This window comes from Ylistrum balloti, unplaced genomic scaffold (genome assembly GCF_031769215.1).
Source record: "Ylistrum balloti isolate Yb309-2 unplaced genomic scaffold, AGI_CSIRO_Ybal_v1 Utg370454, whole genome shotgun sequence".
NCBI classification, from domain to species: domain Eukaryota; kingdom Metazoa; phylum Mollusca; class Bivalvia; order Pectinida; family Pectinidae; genus Ylistrum; species Ylistrum balloti.
In genome coordinates, this window is record NW_026782301.1 from 129,398 (window position 1) to 153,798 (window position 24,401).

General features: G+C 36.1%; 1 protein-coding gene across 1 annotated transcript in view; it reads right to left on the reverse strand.

The window, feature by feature from the left end:
* The window catches only part of LOC132555140 (spectrin beta chain, non-erythrocytic 5-like), a 125,465-nt gene extending 101,439 nt beyond the window's left edge, over positions 1-24,026 (reverse strand). Inside the window, exons 1-16 of the mRNA XM_060219489.1 lie at positions 23,919-24,026; positions 15,263-15,430; positions 11,245-11,361; positions 10,742-10,812; positions 8,587-8,667; positions 7,671-7,786; positions 7,222-7,334; positions 5,783-5,970; positions 5,389-5,571; positions 4,842-4,884; positions 4,542-4,673; positions 4,209-4,291; positions 3,420-3,558; positions 3,045-3,253; positions 2,703-2,880; positions 2,161-2,361 (exon numbers count right to left, since the gene is read on the reverse strand). Coding sequence (XP_060075472.1) covers positions 2,161-2,361; positions 2,703-2,880; positions 3,045-3,253; positions 3,420-3,558; positions 4,209-4,291; positions 4,542-4,673; positions 4,842-4,884; positions 5,389-5,571; positions 5,783-5,970; positions 7,222-7,334; positions 7,671-7,786; positions 8,587-8,667; positions 10,742-10,812; positions 11,245-11,361; positions 15,263-15,430; positions 23,919-24,026 — 2,130 coding nt within the window. The remainder of the gene's footprint in view (positions 1-2,160; positions 2,362-2,702; positions 2,881-3,044; positions 3,254-3,419; positions 3,559-4,208; positions 4,292-4,541; positions 4,674-4,841; positions 4,885-5,388; positions 5,572-5,782; positions 5,971-7,221; positions 7,335-7,670; positions 7,787-8,586; positions 8,668-10,741; positions 10,813-11,244; positions 11,362-15,262; positions 15,431-23,918) is intronic.
* Between the last annotated feature and the right edge of the window lie 375 nt (positions 24,027-24,401).

The following is a 24,401-nucleotide window of genomic DNA, read 5'->3' on the forward strand; positions in this document are numbered from 1 at the left end:
ATCACTGAATCAATGAGATTAGCCAATAAAATACAGACAACGAAATGTTGGTAAATCCCACTTTGTTTCCTGATAATGATCTCTGATCATATAAATAAGTTAACAAGTGATAGGCCTAGGTTTACTCCAGGAGTACCTGTAAGTTAACAAGTGATAGGCCTAGGTTTACTCATGGAGTACCTGTAAGTTAACAAGTGATAGGCCTAGGTTTACTCATGGAGTACCTGTAAGTTAACAAGTGATAGGCCTAGGTTTACTCCAGGAGTACCTGTAAGTTAACAAGTTATAGGCCTAGGTTTACTCATGGAGTACCTGTAAGTTAACAAGTGATAGGCCTAGGTTTACTCATGGAGTACCTGTAAGTTAACAAGTGATAGGCCTAGGTTTACTCCAGGAGTACCTGTAAGTTAACAAGTTATAGGCCTAGGTTTACTCATGGAGTACCTGTAAGTTAACAAGTGATAGGCCTAGGTTTACTCATGGAGTACCTGTAAGTTAACAAGTTATAGGCCTAGGTTTACTCATGGAGTACCTGTAAGTTAACAAGTGATAGGCCTAGGTTTACTCCAGGAGTACCTGTAAGTTAACAAGTTATAGGCCTAGGTTTACTCATGGAGTACCTGTAAGTTAACAAGTGATAGGCCTAGGTTTACTCATGGAGTACCTGTAAGTTAACAAGTTATAGGCCTAGGTTTACTCATGGAGTACCTGTAAGTTAACAAGTGATAGGCCTAGGTTTACTCATGGAGTACCTGTAAGTTAACAAGTGATAGGCCTAGGTTTACTCCAGGAGTACCTGTAAGTTAACAAGTGATAGGCCTAGGTTTACTCCAAGAGTACCTGTAAGTTAACAAGTGATAGGCCTAGGTTTACTCCAAGAGTACCTGTAAGTTAACAAGTGATAGGCCTAGGTTTACTCCAAGAGTACCTGTAAGTTAACAAGTGATAGGCCTAGGTTTACTCCAAGAGTACCTGTAAGTTAACAAGTGATAGGCCTAGGTTTACTCATGGAGTACCTGTAAGTTAACAAGTGATAGGCCTAGGTTTACTCCAAGAGTACCTGTAAGTTAACAAGTGATAGGCCTAGGTTTACTCCAAGAGTACCTGTAAGTTAACAAGTGATAGGCCTAGGTTTACTCCAAGAGTACCTGTAAGTTAACAAGTGATAGGCCTAGGTTTACTCATGGAGTACCTGTAAGTTAACAAGTGATAGGCCTAGGTTTACTCCAAGAGTACCTGTAAGTTAACAAGTGATAGGCCTAGGTTTACTCCAAGAGTACCTGTAAGTTAACAAGTGATAGGCCTAGGTTTACTCCAAGAGTACCTGTAAGTTAACAAGTGATAGGCCTAGGTTTACTCATGGAGTACCTGTAAGCTAACAAGTGATAGGCCTAGGTTTACTCATGGAGTACCTGTAAGTTAACAAGTGATAGGCCTAGGTTTACTCATGGAGTACCTGTAAGTTAACAAGTGATAGGCCTAGGTTTACTCCAAGAGTACCTGTAAGTTAACAAGTAATAGGCCTAGGTTTACTCATGGAGTACCTGTAAGTTAACAAGTGATAGGCCTAGGTTTACTCCAAGAGTACCTGTAAGTTAACAAGTTATAGGCCTAGGTTTACTCATGGAGTACCTGTAAGTTAACAAGTGATAGGCCTAGGTTTACTCATGGAGTACCTGTAAGTTAACAAGTGATAGGCCTAGGTTTACTCCAAGAGTACCTGTAAGTTAACAAGTTATAGGCCTAGGTTTACTCATGGAGTACCTGTAAGTTAACAAGTGATAGGCCTAGGTTTACTCATGGAGTACCTGTAAGCTAACAAGTGATAGGCCTAGGTTTACTCATGGAGTACCTGTAAGTTAACAAGTGATAGGCCTAGGTTTACTCCAGGAGTACCTGTAAGTTAACAAGTGATAGGCCTAGGTTTACTCATGGAGTACCTGTAAGTTAACAAGTGATAGGCCTAGGTTTACTCATGGAGTACCTGTAAGTTAACAAGTGATAGGCCTAGGTTTACTCCAAGAGTACCTGTAAGTTAACAAGTGATAGGCCTAGGTTTACTCATGGAGTACCTGTAAGTTAACAAGTGATAGGCCTAGGTTTACTCATGGAGTACCTGTAAGTTAACAAGTGATAGGCCTAGGTTTACTCATGGAGTACCTGATGAGCTTCTATGCCATCTTCTATCTTGGTTTTTTTCAGCGTGGACAATTCCTTGAGTTGTTTCCACTTGTCCATTAAGCTGTTGATCTTGGAGCCAATTTCTGAGCGTGCCTTGTGTCCACTGTTGACCAGGTCTTGACCTACTCCGCACATCTGTTCACAGCGGGGCCATCTTCCATGCATCTCTGCTTCCAGGGCCTGATGACAACAAATGTATTACTATTGGTTACTGTATTTGTGTTTTGCAGACATACGTAAGAATATGTCAAATTCTCCATTAATTCAGGACGGTCAATGTGGAAGAAATAAACTCGTCCTTTTTATATTTACACATAAACCAAAAGTGGCAAAACTTTTTATATTTACACATAAACCCAAAGTGGCAAAACTTTTTAATAATCAGGGTTATTCCTGGACCAAGGGGCTCTGGCTCCTAAAAAAGTCCATTTTTACTTTTATCTTTCACTCGATAATCAGGCTCATTGCTGTTAGCTCCCAGGATTTCTGCAGTTTGTTACTGATTTCAATCTAACTATTACCTCATGTTTCTTAAGCAGTACGAGAGCCGCATTGAGATCTTTGCCAATATTTGAAGACCGACAGACATCAATTTTTTCAAGGACCCATCTTTCTTCTTCTTCTGCATCCTGCAGGAACTGGTAGTATTTCTTGGCCACATCCAGACCTTTGTGTCGTACATTACTCATGTCATTCACCCTGTGTAAGTAATAAGTGGCATGTTTAGCATTTACACACTGTTATTATCTGCGTACAAACAGATAAAACATTGATGATAAGTGAATTTAACCAATATTGAGAATGACACTTCGACCTTTAATTCAGTTTCAGGCATTTTTAAAATTTATTGACAAATAGTAAACCTTTCATAGGCTTTGTTGACATCCCCAAGCCTCTGTTCTAATACAGTGCCCTCTGGATGAGAGGAGGAGGTGGAGCTCTTTGAGCGACGATTAAGATTTCGTATACGCTTGCCCAGAGCGTTGAGCTGTGTCTCAGCCAAGCTGTGCTGCTGAAGGTATTCCTCTACAGCCTGTAGGTGCTTTCCATACTCGTCTATCTTCACCTTGTTCTGAAATGTAACATCATACATGAATATTGTATGTTGTGGATAGCACTGAGAGCATATCTTATCACAGTACTTCCTGAGTGTAAGCACCAAGTACTTACAGTACTTCAAAATTACAATTCTTGGTCTTGCACCATTTTTGCAATCCAGTAAAACACAGTTTTATTACCTCTACTTCTTTTAGTTCCTCCTGGATACTTTCTATTTCTCTGAACATATTCATAAGGTTATTGAAGCCAGACAGTGTGAGTTTCCTCTTCTCCAGTTTGTCAAGGAGAGCTTGCCATTTCTTGGCAATCCTGTCATCTCTACAACAGACAGGATGAGCTGTAAGTTACTCCATTTGGAGTTATATTACTTCTGTAACAGTTTCACAATACATTCACCTTACACTGCCCCCTTGTTAAAAGGTTATCTACTTTCTTCATCCAGTTTGTGTAATATTTGTTTACATAATTGTTCATGACATTGTGTCAATGATAAAGATTAATGTATGTTATGATTACGTTCCATTTTTCATCAGTGGTGTTCATTTTTCTAGTTACAGTATGCCATACAAATCGAGTATCATTAGATAATTTACAGGTGATATTGGTGAATTATAAAGAGAAACTTCAGTAAAATGACATCTATATATCTTTCCATACTTCATTAATCACTTAAAATTTTCCTAATATTGAAAAACTATTTTACAACTTGTTTGATTGATGTCATATTGTAACAAAATCTAATATCCTTAAGTTGTGTAACTGTAAATTTAAAAAAAAAAAAAAATTAAAAGAAATAAATATCTTTTTCTATCTTTTAACATATTTTTAATTCTGCCAATTTAATGTAAGATTCTGATATCAATCTTTGACACAACAATGAAAAGCTGTATCTGTAACAATGTAATTATGTAACCTCACGTGATGTGACTAGTTGTCGTTCTGATCACTAGGGCTTGACAAGGACTCACGTTTTTTGGACTGCTCCTTTTGCATGGTAATTTCCCTGAACAAGTTCATCAGCTAATCCTCTCAACGCCTTAAATCTGTCTTTCTGTAAATAAAGTGAGTCAAAGAATGACTTCATGTTTTCCATATATCCCCGACATTCTCGTAACGGTCGTATTTCATCTTGTTTTCTAATATCTTGTCACACAATTCATTACTTCATCATTCATAATAAAACATTTTTTTTTGTTACAAGCATCTTGATTTTGTCAGCATCTTATACAGTCTACTACATGAGTTATCTACCCTTGCCAAGATTTCAGTATCTTGTGCAAACTATTAGAAGAGTTACCTACCCTTGCCAAGATTTCAGCACTGATGGCTTCATGTTTCTTTACTGCAGCCTCTACAGTGGCCACATCATCACACACAATCTTCTCATCTAAAATCTGACCCATGTCTTCCAGCCACGACTCTCGGATCTCACCCTGGAGAGACAAACTCAGATATGTACTGTTCCAGACATGAAAACTATTTAATTGTGGAAAAGGATTTATTTTGAAATAATTTGTTCAATACCATCTTTTAATCTGGGATACCAAAAACATAGGCAAACAGATTTTGAAAAATGGAAAAATATTTTACAAAATACTCACTTTTCTTCTGAATCGTTGAGCAAGCTGTTCAAGTCGCTCTTGCCTAAAAGGAAAAAGAAATAAAATTAGATTTCATGATGAAGAAATCATCTTCTTATTCCAAATTACATACACATTTTCTACAAGAATACTTTATGAACATACCTATTTCAGCAGTGATTACTAACCAGTTTTGTACTGAACGCACTATCCCAATGAGTTAGAATTTTGTGGTAAATGTTTAGAAGTGATTTCTAACCAGTTTTGTACTGAAGGCACTATCCCCATGAGTTCGACTTTTGTACTGAAGGCACTTTCCCAATGAGAATTGAGCTAAATGTGGTTATCTTTATTGCTTTGTCAAGCTTTTTTAATAAAATCCAATTTGCAAAATGTTAATTCCATTCTTCACATGCAGAAAAATATGAATCCCTATGACCAATTATAATGTGACGACGATGAAGAACATTTTCTACAATATTTGTCAAAATAACTGATCATTTGATAAATTGTTATAAGTTAATCTGCAGCAAACATGAAAATCATCCACCTATTCTGAAGACAGTACCTGATCATTTCGTCCCTGAGTGCCACTTCCCTGACATGTTCAGATTTATCCAGACAGATCCAGGCTGTTTCTATATCATGAATGAGTTGTCCCTCTGGTGGTGTGTACAAAATCTGACCATTAGCCTTCAGTTTGGCCTGTATGTTGAAGTACTGAGCTTCAATGTTTCCTTTCTCCCTCATCCTGTAAGTAATAAAATAAGTCTTGAAATTAAAAATAACCGATGATGGAATTGAAAGTTCGATGTAGATTTTAAATACAATTCAAGAAAATTCTGAAGTGTAACTATTTTATATAATGTATAACTGAAATTACCTTGGGTTTTTATTTTGTAAATATGAATAAGTTTAAACTAAACTAATCCAACCTATTCAGAAACACAAGAATATCATACTTGGGAGGTTTCTCCACTGTTCGATATTCCTTGAACTTAATCAGTTCTTTTTGTATTCCCTCCACTGAATTAGGGAAGTTGCGGTCATTGAGTTCCTCCACCTTCTGTACGATCCACTCAAGAAGGCGTGTGGTGAGTGTCTCATAGTCATCTACCATACGTTCTACATCCATCATCAGGCCAACGATCTGTAGTCAAAGGGAGACAACTCAGGGAAATAAATGTGTACTTCAAATCAGGCATATTCTATTAAAATAATGTTCAGGAAAATCTTTCTTGTAAGAAACAATTAAAATAAAATCAAATATCTATGTGTCTATTTTAATCAGATTGGGAAGAACATCTCTGTGAAACTCCCTTCCTGTCTAGATAGACATATGTTGCCTTATCCACTTACTGTCTAGATAGACATATGTTGCCTTATCCACTTACTGTCTCGATAGACATATTTTACCTTATCTACTTCCTGTCTAGAATGAGAGATTTTACCTTATCCACTTACTGTCTCGATAGACATATTTTACCTTATCTACTTCCTGTCTAGAATGAGAGATTTAACCTTATCCACTTACTGTCTAGAATGATATATTTTACCTTATCTACTTCCTGTCTAGAATGAGAGATTTTACCTTATCCACTTACTGTCTCGATAGACATATTTTACCTTATCTACTTCCTGTCTAGATAGACATATTTTACCTTATCCACTTACTGTCTAGAATGATATATTTTACCTTATCTACTTCCTGTCTAGAATGAGAGATTTTACCTTATCTACTTCCTGTCTAGAATGAGAGATTTAACCTTATCCACTTACTGTCTAGAATGATATATTTAACCTTATCCACTTACTGTCTAGAATGATATATTTTATCTTATCTACTTCCTGTCTAGAATGATATATTTTACCTTATCCACTTACTGTCTAGAATGATATATTTTCCCTTATCCACTTACTGTCTAGAATGATATATTTTACCTTATCCACTTACTGTCTAGAATGAGAGATTTTACCTTATCTACTTCCTGTCTAGAATGATATATTTTACCTTATCTACTTCCTGTCTAGAATGAGAGATTTTACCTTATCTACTTACTGTCTAGAATGATATATTTTACCTTATCTACTTCCTGTCTAGAATGATATATTTTACCTTATCCACTTACTGTCTAGAATGAGAGATTTTACCTTATCTACTTCCTGTCTAGAATGAGAGATTTTACCTTATCTACTTACTGTCTAGAATGATATATTTTACCTTATCTACTTCCTGTCTAGAATGATATATTTTACCTTATCTACTTCCTGTCTAGAATGATATATTTTACCTTATCCACTTACTATCTAGAAAGAGAGATTTTACCTTATCCACTTGCCGTCTAGAATGACAGATTCTACACTATCCCACTTCTCGACTAAAATGACAGATTTTACCTACCTTAGCAATCCGCTTTCCTCCAGTCATCTCACTCTTCATCTTTGCAAAATAATGGTAGTAGGAGGCAACGTAGGTGATGATGGATTTCTCATCGGGCCGGTTAACATCAACATCTAGATTACAATACAAAACTATTCTTATTATTTCTTAACCTTGTTTTCATAAAGAAAAAACTAACTTTAACCAACATCTAACTAGTATGTTTATAATAAAGAGCAATTTAATAAATAATTATGTTCCAGAATAAATATTGTTAATAGGAATTAAAAGTAATATCATTATCATTCTTTCCCTTTCCAGGTGTAACATTATGAAGGTTTAGTTACCACAAACACACTACAGCTTTTCCTTTTATGATAAATCACTCTGATCAGTAGCATGTTTATAATCATCCACATTGTAGGTCCTAAAAGACAGTATAAGTATCTACAGATATTGTTTAACCTTACCCTCAGCATCCAAGATGGGTGGAATACCAAGTTGGCTGTTGGCACATGTAAAGGCATTGTTGAGGTTTTCTATATGCTCGTCTGGGGCTAGTCTGTCATAATCTATCAGGTCAGGTCTACAAAAACAATAGCCATCTCAATCAATAATCCAAAACTTTTGTATATGTATGTACCAGTACTAGACTTCAACATCAGTTTTTGTTTAAATAATGGCTTCTTTAATATACAATATTACACAAACAGATTATATGAATGATGTCACAACCTTAATTCCTTTGTAGTTTGCTCAAAGCCTCTGCACCTTGCTCAACATTCTTGCATTTTTGTATAAAATAACAAGCAATACCTTCCGCAATGTTTTGAGATCTTTTCACAAAACACTACACACTTTATAGAGTAAAAACCACTAAAGTTTAACATATTCTTCAATATTTTTGCACTTTTATCAGCTTAATGTCCCATTGCAGGAAATCAAAGTGTTTTCTATAACAGCTGAACTGTAATTCTGACACTTAAAGCTAAATTTGGAGTAAACAATTTCCTTATATATTGATTTGATTTCTCTATGTTCTGATTACAGGATTCACCTTCTGATTACAGGATTCACCTTCTGATTACAGGATTCACCTTCTGATTACAGGATTCACCTATCTATAAACATGTGAAAGTGACTGCTCTACAAAGGTTAGGAAGTGACCTCTCTAAACAGGTCAGGTTTACTTTTAACATATCTGAACAAGTGTGAGAATCATAACTTGTATAAACTAGATGTACAGGTAAGGCTGACCTCTACATCTCTGCACAGGTATGAATGGCCTCTCTAAGTATGGAACAGGACAATCTCTGCAGGTATTGAAAATACTCTACACAGGTGACACTCTGCTGAGTGCACTGAAGCAAAGATATTTTTTCTTACCTGTGGGCATGAATAAGAGCATTGAATCCCAGGCCATTTCTCCAGCTGTTAGAGAAGTTTGTAATGTTGACACCAGGATATCTGCAATAAGAGAGGAAAGGGAGATAATCCATGCAGTACTATTACCACCTACTACATTCAACTTCACCAGTATACATGTTACCATTAGTTTTTTTCTTCTGTTTCTTCATCTTTGTCAAAGAAAGATCCTTTATCTTAAATCAGAATTCAAACCTTACTATCAGACTGATTAGTTATATAATAAACCAGAAGTAGTGTAATATTGTGTGCACACTTGCACTTACATTATGTCATTTTATAATGTATGATAAAGTAAATGTTATTTATGATGTAGTTCAAAAAAACATAATTTTATACTGTAATCAGGAGGGAGATAACAGTGCATGTGTGGTGAGGTATTCCTACTGTTCATCATGTATTAAAAAGCAGGTGCTTTTGGACATTGTGTAACAGATATTTTCTTTAAGTTTCATTAAATATGAATGGTGTCAAAGGTTTGCTAAGTATATTTATATATAGACAAGTGCTTTGGGGAGAGTGCTATTGTTTTCTCGCAAATATCATTGTCACCTGCTTTTACGATCTTTCCTGTAGGGAAATTAAAAGTGAATCATCAAAACCAGTGACATTTGCAATGTTGACATTTGTAGGGTTTTAGACCCATGCATCTCTGTGCCTGTAGCTTTTTATAGTACATTACGAATATAACACAATAGTAAGGCTTTAATTGTAACTTCTAGGTAAATTTACTATTTTATTGCTAAGCCAGCAAAATCCTTGCCAAGTTCCTACCATTAAGCCGTAGTAATTAACATCTGATGAAATAGTTACTGCCAGGTAGGATTTATTCATGAGAGACATCTATAAAAATAACCTTGCATTATCATTCTAACTTTGCAAAACACCTTGGCTTAGCCAGGTAAATCAATTTTACTGCTCATAACAAAACCTAGCAATAACCTCAGACAGTAGACAGTGATATAGACGTCACACGATGTGACTCACTGCCCATACTCAAGTAAATACAAGCTGATATTCAATATTTTAAAAATACAATCCAAATTCACAGAAAACCTGTTTCAAAAACATAAAGAAGATTCAATGAAACAGGACTATAACACTTTACACAGTAAATTACTGTGTGCTTTTTGTATTTTGAAATCCATATTTCTACAATCTGTTGCCTTCCATGTCTTTATACATAACCTCACTATTGGCTTTGTCAATAAATGACTTGATGATGATAAGTATTGACACTCCTCCCAGTCAAATCACATATCCTGGTGATGTTTTCTGCAAATCTATTCATTTCTCTTTCTGATGTCTTTAAACTACATGAACTTTTATAGAACACTCTAAAAGATCCCATTTTATTTACATCATAATAAACATATGTTATTCAGGAAATAATGAGATTGAGAATGAAGTTTGACCTTGAAGTGTCTCTCAGCAAACAAAACATATATAGATTGGTCTGCAACTAGAAGGACATATACTGGTATGCGATGTTACCAGTACACAATTATAGATTAGACGTTTAGGGGCATTATGAATATCTAACAGTATCAGGCCTAAAATTATCTACATCTGTTCAGTGAGATATATTATCAACAAAAATACTAGAAAGATTGCGGACAAAACTGATCAGCTTCTGTATGATTGTACATAGTACCACGGGAAAATCAAGCACTTATCCATAGCCTGAATTTTGAATTGGCAGAAACCAACAGACACATTACGCAATAATCTGAATAATTTAGTAGTAAACACAAACCTCACTCCCCTAGAATATCTTTAATAGGTACATAGCATACAGTGACATTCCTATCACCCTAGTGTATGCATCAGAAACTCAACTAAACCACAGGTGATGAATAATTTGTGAATTGTGTTGCCTACTGCTAAGAAGAATGCTTCAGTCTATAACAGGTTAGAAAGTCTCCATCTGCAATATCACACCATACAGTAACACCCTTCTCTCTACATACAGGGTAGTAATTCTCTAAATATCACACCATACAGTTAAACATTTCTCTATATATACAAGGTAGTCTTCACCGTACATGCATGCCAGTGATTTTTTAATCCACAATCTATTATACCATATCCTGAGTTTTGTGGGATAAAAACTTACCCCTGAGTTTTTCGTTGACACCATAACAGTAAGGCATCTTTAGCTGATCTTTTCTCCGAAGATTCTTCATCCTAAAGAGAATAATATCACACACATGAATATATATGTAGAGTTTTTTAGGCAATGTTAAGAAACAATAATAAAACTAAACAATATGGATATAACCTGTTTTGGAAGTAGATGATTGGGCTAAGAATACCACAAAACATCCATAATTTCATGAGCCTTAATAAATTTGTCAATTACTGGGGGCTTTATCTTATGGATTCATAATGATTCTGCAACTATTGGCTTCTGTCTGAAAGGGAGATAACCGCAAATCTTGGAGCTGATTTTAGCTTGAATTCAAAGTAACAAAAACCTATATTTGATAAGATGTTGTAGTATTCACCTGGATGTTTCTACATGTGAACATTGAGATATAGTATTAGAGATATGGAACAAATACATAAATTTAGGCAACATTCTATCTACTAATATGGGTGGAGCCATAAGAATCTCACCACTTCTATTTCAATCTCCTGGATCTGGAAGCGAAGGATTATAGTCCATATAAGGCCAAGGATGAGTCGAGGATTTCCATCTACAATATCTTCTGCTCCAATATTCTCAAAGTACACCTGCAATAGAAGACATTGATCACAGCTTCTATCATTTATAAGAAAATTGCACTGTTGTCTGACTTTTGAAAGAATATATAACCAGGTATCTTGTGGCTTTGATATAACAAACATACTGATCTATATAAATACATTAAGATCAAGCACTCATTAACATACAAGCAATATTTGTTTTTTAATGATTATGAGACATATTAAGTAAAGTGTGGTGATGATAATACCATCTGCTAATCAGAAACACCACAATATAACTTGATATTAAGATGTTCTTTACAACACGATACATGTACTGTTTTTATTGGAACATGACAAGCTGCAACTTTTTTAGTGGGGCTCTTTTCATGAAGTCAAATAAGGACCCCAATACCATTATCAATTTTCTTCCAAAATTAAATAAAAAGCCAATTTTTGCCAATGACTGGGAAAAAGCCCTGCAATAACTCCATCCATGCAAGAGAGTTTTCATCAATAAAGTTTTAAAATAGCCATTGTATCTTTATAGAGAACCTTTGTTCTAGATTGACACACACTACATCTAAAACCTGAAGATTTATACTAAAAAATTATCAAAGTTAGTAAAAGCATATCACAGATCAGAGCTCAAACAAATCGTAATGACATTCCAGAATGAACGCAATTCTAAATACTGTATCTCTTCCGCATCAATGCTTCCAATAAATCGCCCCACAGCTCTACAAATGAAATTCCTTATCGGAACAGAGTTCTAGTTATTCTTGTTTGGATGAGTGAACACCTCCCCGACAGGATGGACCTGTTGTTGAATATTTTCTACCCGTACATCAACATTAAGATTCACACCTCAACAGTATCACCTGTCACTTTTTACAGTGAATTTCAGTTTCATTCTAGCCCGTTAAAAAATCAGTGCACGTCCCAGGACAATGTAATTTTACCTTCAAAGTATTTTGAAGAAGTCATTAACACATCATATATTTTTCAACAGTATATTGTAGGGAATTCATAGGCCACATTATCTATGCCTTAGGGATATATTTATACAGTATAAAGTGTTTTCTTGGTCCAGTGAACAAACAAGATCAGCAGTTTTGATGTGTTCTTTACTAAAAGGTTTCTTGTCAACGGAACAAAAAAAATGATGATAGATTCACTGACCAATGGAATAGATATAACGAGACAGATTCGTCTTGAAATACAGCATCCATATCAGCCATACTTATTGGTTTCTGCCAACTTCCGTACTTTTATGAAAAGGAAATTGTTGGGAGTAATTTTGTTCTTTTAACATCCCACACTTGTCAGACAGGTTTGAATGGGCTGCTTTAATAACACAGCCTACAACAATATTTTCCTGTAATAAACCCACAGGGTCAACACATCAACTATAACTCTGACTCTGGGGGTACATGGGCTTATTATTGGACTACACGTCTGGGGGGTACAAGGGCTTATTATTGGACTACACGTCTGGGGGGTACAAGGGCTTATCATTGGACTACACGTCTGGGGGTACAAGGGCTTATCATTGGTCTACACGTCTGGGGGTACAAGGGCTTATCATTGGACTACACGTCTGGGGGTACAAGGGCTTATCATTGGACTACACATCTGGGGGTACAAGGGCTTATCATTGGACTACACGTCTGGGGGTACAAGGGCTTATCATTGGACTACACCTCTGGGGGTACAAGGGCTTATCATTGGACCACACGTCTGGGGGTACAAGGGCTTATTATTGCACTACACGTCTGGGGGGTACATGGGCTTATCATTGGACTCTGACTCTGGGGGTACAAGGGCTTATCATTGGACTACACATCTGGGGGTACAAGGGCTTATCATTGGACTACACGTCTGGGGGTACAAGGGCTTATCATTGGACTACATGTCTGGGGGTACATGGGCTTATCATTGGACTCTCAGTCTGGGGGGTACAAGGGCTTATTATTGGACTACACGTCTGGGGGTACAAGGGCTTATCATTGGACTACATGTCTGGGGGTACATGGGCTTATCATTGGACCCCGAGTCTGGGAGTATATGGGCTTATCATTGGACCCCGAGTCTGGGGGTACAAGGGCTTATTATTGGACTACACGTCTGGGGGTACATGGGCTTATCATTGGACCCCGAGTCTGGGAGTATATGGGCTTATCATTGGACCCCGAGTCTGGGGGTACATGGGCTTATCATTGGACTACATGTCTGGATGTATATGGGCTTATCATTGGACCCCGAGTCTGGGAGTATATGGGCTTATCATTGGACCCCGAGTCTGGGGGTACAAGGGCTTATTATTGGACTACACGTCTGGGGGTACAAGGGCTTATTATTTGAATACACGTCTGGGGGTACATGGGCTTATCATTGGACTACACGTCTGGGGGTACAAGGGCTTATTATTGGACTACACGTCTGGGGTTACAAGGGCTTATTATTGGACTACACGTCTGGGGGTACAAGGGCTTATTATTGAATTCTCAGTCTGGGGGGTACAACGGCTTATTATTGGACTACACGTCTAGGGGTACATGGGCTTATCATTGGATTCTCAGTCTGGGGGGTACAACGGCTTATTATTGGACTACACGTCTAGGGGTACATGGGCTTATCATTGGACTCTCAGTCTGGGGGTACAAGGGCTTATTATTGGACCCCGAGTCTGGGGGTACATGCGCTTATCATTGGACTCTCAGTCTGGGGGTACATGCGCTTATCATTGGACTCTCAGTCTGGGGGTACAAGGGCTTATTATTGGACCCCGAGTCTGGGGGTACATGGGCTTATCATTGGACTCTCAGTCTGGGGGTACAAGGGCTTATTATTGGACCCCGAGTCTGGGGGTACATGCGCTTATCATTGGACTCTCAGTCTGGGGGTACATGGACTTATCATTGGACCCCGAGTCTGGGGGTACATGGGCTTATCATTGGACTCTCAGTCTGGGGGTACAAGGGCTTATCATTGGACCCCGAGTCTGGGGGTACATGCGCTTATCATTGGACTCTCAGTCTGGGGATACATGGGCTTATCATTGGACCCCGAGTCTGGGGGTACATGGGCTTATCATTGGACTCTCAGTCTGGGGGGTACAACGGCTTATTATTGGACTACATGTCTGGAGGTATATGGGCTTATCATTGGACTCTCAGTCTGGGGGTTCAAGGGCTTATTATTGGACTACACGTCTGGAGGTATATGGGCTTATCATTGGACCCTGAGTCTGGGGGTACAAGGGCTTATTATTGGACTCTCAGTCTGGGGGGTACAAGGGTTTATTATTGGACCCTAAGTCTGGGGGTACATGGGCTTGTTATTGGACCCGGAGTCTGTGGGTACATGGGTTTATCATTGGACTACACGTCTGGGGGTACAAGGGTTTATTATTGGACCTTAAGTCTGGGGGTACATGGGCTTGTTATTGGACCCGGAGTCTGTGGGTACATGGGTTTATCATTGGACTACACGTCTGGGGGTACATGGGTTTATCATTGGACCTTAAGTCTGGGGGTACATGGGCTTGTTATTGGACCCGGAGTCTGTGGGTACATGGGTTTATCATTGGACTACACGTCTGGGGGTACATGGGTTTATCATTGGACCTTAAGTCTGGGGGTACATGGGCTTGTTATGGGACTATATGTCTTGGGGTACATGGGCTTATCATTGGACTATATGTCTGAGGATTACATGGGTTTATCATTGAACCCAGAGTCTAGGGTTACATGGGTTTATCATTGGACCCCGAGTCTGGGGGTACATGGGCTTGTTATTGGACCCCGGGTCTGGGGCTACATAGGCTATCATTGGACCCCAGGTCTGGGAGTTCATGGGTTTGTTATTGGCTTTATCACTTATTGCAACGTTATAAGCAGACATGTGCCATGTAAATTAAATACAGGGCTGTACAGTCATATCTTACCTTTGTAGCTAAAAATTTCAGACATCTACTGCAGTTTTCCACTTTCTGTACTCTCATTAACCCCTTGTTGGGTTTTCCAACTGTTTCTCCCGAAATGATCTCCAACAGTTTCATGAGAATCTTGCCATCTGCCAGATCTGTAAAGAGATCCTTGATTTCCAGTCTTGCCTGCAACAAAGAAGACAAACACATTAGAATTACTTCATCAACATTACAAATATCAAAACAACCCTTCAATTTTCAGTACATTGAGGTTTTTTCATGTTTTTTGTAATTGGGATACAAAGAAAGGTGTAGGTACCATATTTGCATACTAAAGTTATGGTAATTAATACTGAAATAAAATGTTAAATTTTGAATCAAACACATAATTACATATAATGGTGTGAAAAAAAAACAAAGACAGGATTATAGATGTCTGCTTACACAGATAGACTTAACACAAGTTGTACATTATAACGATATCAGACTTAACACAAGTTGTACATTATAACCATATCAGACTTAACACAAGTTGTACATTATAACCATATCAGACTTAACACAAGTTGTACATTATAACCATATCAGACTTAACACAAGATGTACATTATAACCATATCAGACTTAACACAAGTTGTACATTATAACCATATCAGACTTAACACAAGTTGTACATTATAACTATATCAGTCATATGTAAGAAGATAATACAGATATGGTACAGCCATGTGACTTGTTCCTGTACTACCATTACACAATATAATACTATATATATAATATGTAACAAAAGCAGCAGCTATTTTTGTGTTACTATTTTGATCAAATACACATTGACTATGCATGGATAGGGACTATAACAATCAGAAAGGGCAGAAAAAAGTAGTGCAAGACAACCTTTAAATCATGACAGCAAACTTATAATAATTCTTTGTTTTCATGAGACACTTTGATTCCAATTCAGCAGCTAATGATTTTGTAAATCTTTAACAGTGAACATTGAAGGGTTTCAAATCTCAAGAGTATATAAGGGTTTGGCGATACCTAAATACTTCTTACTTTTAATACCTTTTTTATAGAAAAATTTATTTCTCAAGCTAGAAAAGACAGGTGTGCTTAGATACAGATACCTTACACATGTTAAAGGACAGGTGTAAAAGTTCATACCTGTAATGTGTACTGGGTCCAGGTCAGTTATAATTATATACCAACTAGAATATCCTGACAAAGCATTTAATTGTAATAGCTTTTCAATTACAGATTTTTTACTAACAGACATCAAATTTTCATTATTTTCATAATTCTTTGTTTTTATATCAAATATTGGATTCAATCTAAATATGTGTAGACATCAGTATTGTTTATTACCAGAAGAAACTTGTCTTAAATGTATTTATTACAGGTCAATGTTATTTCTATTAACTTCTTAAATTATAATTGTAATATTTTATATCTAATCTTCACATGATAAAGAAAAAGAGTATGCAGTGTAACCTGTGTGTGGTTGATAGTTCCACATACATTGTACAAGTGTTCTGTTTACCTGGCTGTGCCTGTTAATTAGCTGACAGAACATCTAATGTATTACGAGTTATAGGTATTTCTTGCCCTGTCCGTCTATCTGTGATCAAGACAGATTACACGGAGGTGTTGACATGGCTCTATTTATCTTGTGCATTAAGACATGAGGCACATGTTCCCTAAGCAAAACCAACAACTTTTTTTGAGTCAGTGCAAATGTAACACATTGAATCCAAAGAGATTAAGATATCCAAATAAAATATTTTCACAGGCTATTTTTTTTTCAGAAACGTCACCTCAAGCAAGTTCACCTGGGTATACAGCCTTGTTTGGTAACAGTATAACCCTACTGTTAGTACAATCCTGGGAATTATCAGACCATAAACTGTGCCCTATCACTGAAAATGTGTAATTCAGTATAAGTGAGCATGGCATAGATTTTATCTGATTGAAGGTTTGGACTTAAATTTGTCCTCACCTGTATAAAGGTGTGGTATGTTACCAGGTATAAGATGTATTGTTGCTATTATCTCACATAATGGTCGGGGAGGTAACACAACAAAAACATTACACAGGACACTTTAATATCCTACTTAGGATTTACTGTGGTCTAAAATCCCACTAGTTTCTTACACATGTGTACAGAAATCAATTAACCTTTGGGCTCATGCATGTTTTACCACTGCTATTAGAAAGTCAACAAGAAAATGATACCAGTGACATACATATCTAAATGACTTAGAGCAAGCCATTTCGTTCCTCATATTTACCGTAGGCTGGAGTATATAGATATCATATTATTTCATTTGGGAAGATCAGATTATACCTCAGAAGTGTGTGACACTGAACATTTGAAAAAGAAAATTCATCCAAGCATGCTACAAGTGCCCTGAAAAATCATAATATTGTGTGCATTTTCATTATTCAGAACCTGGTAAAAGAATCATAAATTGAAAAAAAATTAAGGTTTGGCCCCTTTGACTCCGCAAGTGGGTCAAGGCCATTCATTTGAACAAAAATAACTTATAACCAACCCTTCATTAGAACACACTAAGTACTGATCAAATAACATCACCCTGAGCCTTTATTCAGAACAAGATATTTGTAACATAAAGTGTGTAATTCTTCTTCTTAGACCCCAACACCTTCAGTAACTAATAACTTCACAGAAAACCAAAGTGAAGACATTACACACATTATACATGTGTTTAAAATTACAATGACAAAATACCCATTGCTTGAACATGATGGATTCAAATAATGAATAGATAAATATTTATAGATATTAATATTTTAACATATTCTACTGTATACCTACATGTGTCACCATTGCTTAGCATGACGAATCTGTGAGGGGAAATCAATAGATGTCATGCATATTTCTTATACATCATATCTTACAGCTAAATCTCATTTAACACCTAGTCTGAAAACAAACATACTAAATTGTCAAAACCTGTATTTGTACCTTACTTGTGTCTTCAAATTTTGTAATGTTTTCCACAAGTTACTGTAATACCCGACCTGTACATATGTACTCAACATTTCTGACCCAGTATAAAGTAGCTGTGTTGAATACAAATAAGGAGAGTTGATCAAATGAACCCTGTGTGAACTAAGCTACATTGACCATATTGTCTTTCTTTCCTTACATCAATCAAGCGTATCTAAAACAATGTAATTAACACTAGTATTTTTATCACAGGTTACTGGTGTGTTCAACAACCTTACAAACATGTATACACATTGTACAGGCAGTCCTTTGATAGTCTTGTGATAACAGGTAAACAAAACATTTCTGCACGTAACATATTCCTAACAGATTAAGTGTGACAACAAAACACATCATCAAGATATTCTATTACATTTATAATTTTTTTATCTGTTGATACATGTGGAATATTGAATATTTCAAATTTTGACAGGTAACCCATTACAAATTTTGACAGGTAACCCGTTACGTTACACATTTTGACAGGTAACCCGTTACACATTTTGACAATAACCAAATACACATTTTGACAGGTAACCCGATACACATTTTGAAAACAAATCCACCTCCAATCATACGCATGTCTGAGTATTTGTTACAGGACATCAAACTGACACCCATTTCATAGATTCTCAGAGCATAGATTTGATCATTCATGCTATTTATCAACTTAAGCATATGCTACTGCTGTAACAACACAGAGGGGAAAAAAGGGCTGTAGGCAGGATCTAGGCCAGATATAAAACAAACTACATCACTACTACCATGACCATCATATATGATAAATACATCAGTGTAATTACATTGTAACTACAGTAGAGATGACAAGGTCATTGTCTGGGCTGTGTGTGTCTGCCCGAACAGTCTGCAACAGGCTTAAAATCTACTGCCTTAACATACCTATCCCTACTCTGTATCTATATTGTTGTGACATGCCCTTAATAGCGCTGTAACTGAATACCAGTTCAAAGTCATTAGCCTTAAGACAACTGAAGAATATTCTACTTTCAGAAAAGTCTTTATTTTTAGAAAAGCAGGTTTTTGTGAGCAACTGAATTTGGGACCTTTATGGGTAACATATGATAGAATCTCAAAATCTGCTGTCAAACCTTTAGGAGCTCGCCCTAACCAAGAGTGATAAATGGATTAACATCTCTCCTCAAATTATCCACCAGTTTATGAGTGCCATGTTGTTTACCTCCAAGCCATGTCATACTTGTTACTTAAGGTGTTCCCTTAGATACACACTGACCCAAATGTCCATTTGACTTGGAGAAAACCAACTGTGTGCAATGTTTTACAATTAAGCAAGACAGCAGTTTTATATCAATATCTTTATTCACACATGATGGCTAAAGATTTTTCTAACGGGAAAATCAAATAATCACCACTTCCAGTAGTGGTTTATTATATAACAGTCTAAACAAAAGCAGACAACCTTGCTCTGGACAGGTATGTTATATACGGTCTTATTACAAATACAGGTATGTAAAGGTGAGACTGATTCACTCTAAAACATGACCAAATAAGAATTATTGTAAAGTGATGGTCAAGATTTCTGGCACCAGTCAGACCAATAAAGAGTAAGCTGGTTGTTTGTTGCCTGGCTATGGGTTATTTCTGTTGGTCTACCTGGGACGGAAGACAGCAATCATCGAATCAATACCTTACCTGGCTACAGAATTATGTAGAAACGATAACTAGATATGCCAAGGGATCAAGTGTACAGGGCATGCGTACAACTCTGAATTCCACAGGGTAATCAATTTGATTGGCATAGGTACTTAGCTGATTGATTAGTTATATATTCCACAATGAAGCCTCAATGTGGCACATCAATAAACTTTCACTAATCTTACAATTATCATTTAAATCATATCAGCAACTTTAAATGCTTCATAAAAAGATTACATTCTGGTGAAACAAATTCAGCGACATACTTGCTAGAAATTGCAATTCTACAGGAAATACTTTATAGAGTATACAGGCGGACAGTTTATGCACCAACAAGACAATGAGATGACAGTGAGAAAAAGTGATTACATTTCTACAATGCTACTAGAGACTGTCTAAGGTTTGGGGGTGGGCTTATTGCAGAATGGTGAAATAACATTTGTTTGTAATTCTACTGTTGAGCAACAGATATAGGCCAATTTATCAACAGAAATGGTTTCAGCTAGCAGACAAGTATTTCTAAATTCTGATCTTGCCCATAAAAACACGTTCAAAATTTTGAATTTAAATCAAGGAAAATCTTACTTTGTTCAAAATTAATAACCTTGAAAACCGTTACAAGAAAAAAACTTGATGAACTCCTTTTCTGTGTTTATTATGTTCTCTAAGTTGTTCATTACAGCCTTCAATTGTCATTATACTCATATTTCCTTCCTGAATAAAAGAGACAAAAATTATCTAAAAACTTGAATGTATTTCCCGGTACAATGAAGTGTCCTCATTGTGAAAATGAAGTGAAAAGTGTTATAATAAGGCAGCAGTAGACAGGCGTTGACGAATGCATCAATTTCTCACTTAATAACTAATCATAATTCTAGTGTACCCTTAGCATTCTCTGTGTCTTATCACAATCCAGACATGCTGTACACCTGCAAGCTCATGTCGACATTCAAATATCCAGATATTTAGATACCTAATTCAGAATTCAAGGACTTATGGTTTCTTTTAAATCTGTTTGTAAAACTTGCAAGGAAGGCCTGAAAACATGGTCGGTGATTAAAACATAATGATACCTGTAGTCTGCATAATTTCACACCACGGCTTGAATACAATTTTAATCACAAATTATCACCAACTGCTTGACTGACTTTTAGCAAGATAGAACGGAAGGAGACAACTTTCAGTAGAAATTTCAGAGATAGATAGTAATATGACTCAGCATCTGTGATTGTCATCCAAACTTGAATAACGAAATAAAAATAAAGATGATTTTGTATCAAGATGCACAAAGTCTGATAAAATAAAATGGTTTCTGCTAGGGTGGTCTTCCATTCTTTTTTCTGTAATGAGTCTTCTTGTACTTGAAATTGCCTGGGAATATCTACAGGTGATACAGAGCCAGATCTAGGACAGAATCACTTTACCTCAGTGTCTGCAGGTAGCCATACAGGGTTTTGTACAGTTTTTGACTGCATATGTAGCTGCTAAATTGCAATCAGTGTACAAATGCTATGAAAAGCAAACAAGAAAAATACCCCAACTCTCACACAAAGTATTTTTTTGTAAACTTTCTATCAATAGTAATCATGACCTTGACCTTGGAATCCTGAAAAGTTAACTTTTTCTGAAGTATTATGGTTATTTATAAAGTTCAAAAATCTAACTAACAGTAAAATGAGGTTGATAGATTGACATCAGAACAAAAGAAAACGATAGGAAACATGAAGGACATGAATTAAATGCTTAATCTCCACAGTCACAGATTATCCCATAGAAAACACTGAAATCCCTACATTATACATGGTCTGATCAGTAAACCTTTGTCCTTGAACAAAAGAGGATACACAATTGTCACTTGTACGTATACTGATGGTGTCTAGCTTATACAGCCTGCAGGACATTATAAATTACATGTGCATGAGAATTATAAATGAAATCTGTATAACAGATTTAAATACTGAAACAATACACAAGAGCATGGCCATCCTACATATTCACATGTAGAAAACAGTAAACATCAAGCTGGCATTAAGTTAAAACTTCCAAGGCCACTTCAAATGTTATAGTCAAGTCTTGTCGAAAGTCTGATCAACTCCTATATAACATATTCAACACCTTAGATTTTTAATACAGTTTTCTACTGCCAAATAGGTTCATTTGTAAAACATGTCGCAAAACACAGACATCCTTTGTGACAAACTTGTGCTGGTACTTGACATACCTAAAACATCTACAGGTATCTTTTGGTATCTGTTATCCGTGTATAGGGCAGACAGAATTCAAAGGTCCCTTGTTTGCCGTTAATACCAGGCATCTGACAAGCTTAAAGGCGATACATGAGTCAGGTGCTAGATTTCTTAACAACCCGCTCTATGTTGCCTAACACTTGTTACCTTTGTAGACGATTTAAATGGAGCTTTCAGAGTAAATAAGTGAGGATATAAATGACATATGCCGTAGTGTAACCTAGTATATTTGTAGTGGAGCCTACACAGGAAAAATTCCTGAAGAAGATCATGTGAAACACAAGATCATTTCAGCAATTTACAGATAATGTACAAAATCCATACATTTGGGGCATTCATGTGAACTCAAAGAGAAAAGGAAATAATGTCAGGGGGTCAAGGTCATTATGTCACCATCCAGGATTATCTTTGAATATTGCACATGCTTTATAATTTTCTAAAAGGAATATTGATCTTATATATCTTTATCTACATTATAAACAGGACAACAGATATACCAGTATTTATCTACATTATAAACAGGACAACAGATATACCAGTATTTATCTACATTATAAACAGGACAACAGATATACCAGTATTTATCTACATTATAACCAGGACAACAGATGTACCAATATTTATCCACATTATAACCAGGACAACAGATGTACCAATATTTATCCACATTATAAACAGGACAACAGATGTACCAGTATCTATCTACATTATAAACAGGACAACAGATGTACCAGTATCTATCTACATTATAAACAGGACAACAGATGTACCAGTATCTATCTACATTATAAACAGGACAACAGATGTACCAGTATCTATCTACATTATAAACAGGACAACAGATGTACCAGTATCTATCTACATTATAAACAGGACAACAGATATACCAGTATCTATCTACATTATAACCAGGACAACAGATATACCAGTATTTATCTACATTATAAACAGGACAACAGATATACCAGTATTTATCTTCATTATAAACAGGACAACAGATATACCAGTATTTATCTACATTATAAACAGGACAACAGATATACCAGTATTTATCTACATTATAAACAGGACAACAGATATACCAGTATTTATCTTCATTATAAACAGGACAACAGATATACCAGTATTTATCTACATTATAAACAGGACAACAGATATACCAGTATTTATCTTCATTATAAACAGGACAACAGATATACCAGTATTTATCTTCATTATAAACAGGACAACAGATATACCAGTATTTATCTACATTATAAACAGGACAACAGATATACCAGTATTTATCCACATTATAAACAGGACAACAGATATACCAGTATTTATCTTCATTATAAACAGGACAACAGATATACCAGTATTTATCTACATTATAAACAGGACAACAGATATACCAGTATTTATCTTCATTATAAACAGGACAACAGATATACCAGTATTTATCTTCATTATAAACAGGACAACAGATATACCAGTATTTATCTACATTATAAACAGGACAACAGATATACCAGTATTTATCTCCATTACAACCAGGACAACAGATATACCAATATTTTATGCTATCTCACCAACAATGAGATGCCAAAGTGTTTTCTGTACCTGTCGTTTGTGTCTACATGAATAAATCACAAGAAACCAGTTGTTTCCACCTACTTGTTCATAATTATAGTGACCTTGACCTTCTGTCATACATGCATGTAGTACTTCACCGAGTACAATGACAATATGTAAATGAACTCACCTTTTCCAAAAAGGCATTGGCCCACTTTGTGAAAGTCTTTTTCTGTATATAGACTCTCTCATCCTGCAGGGCCTTTATACGCCCTTTTTCAAAGTTCTGAATGTCCATCGCCGATTTCCTGGTCTTGTAGGTCAACGAGGACAGCTATTCCATCTGGATTATAGAAAAAAATTTTATAAACAAATGTGTACAATGAAAAAATACTTCTGTTCCGAAGGAATATAATTTCATGGAGAATTTGCACTCATTGGTGATCAAACCAAAAACAAAATCAGTCTAGCTCTATAATTTTCACTCATTCTATGATCTGGTATTCCCACTGAATTTCTTCTGGGTAATGACCATTTTTTAGTTTTATATTTGTGTAAACAGCTGTACTTTTCATCAACCTATAGCAGAGTAACTACCCAAGGTCTAATGTGTTTTCCTAAATATGCCACAGAAAAGAAATTCATGCCCAAAATTGAATTTTTTTATATCAAT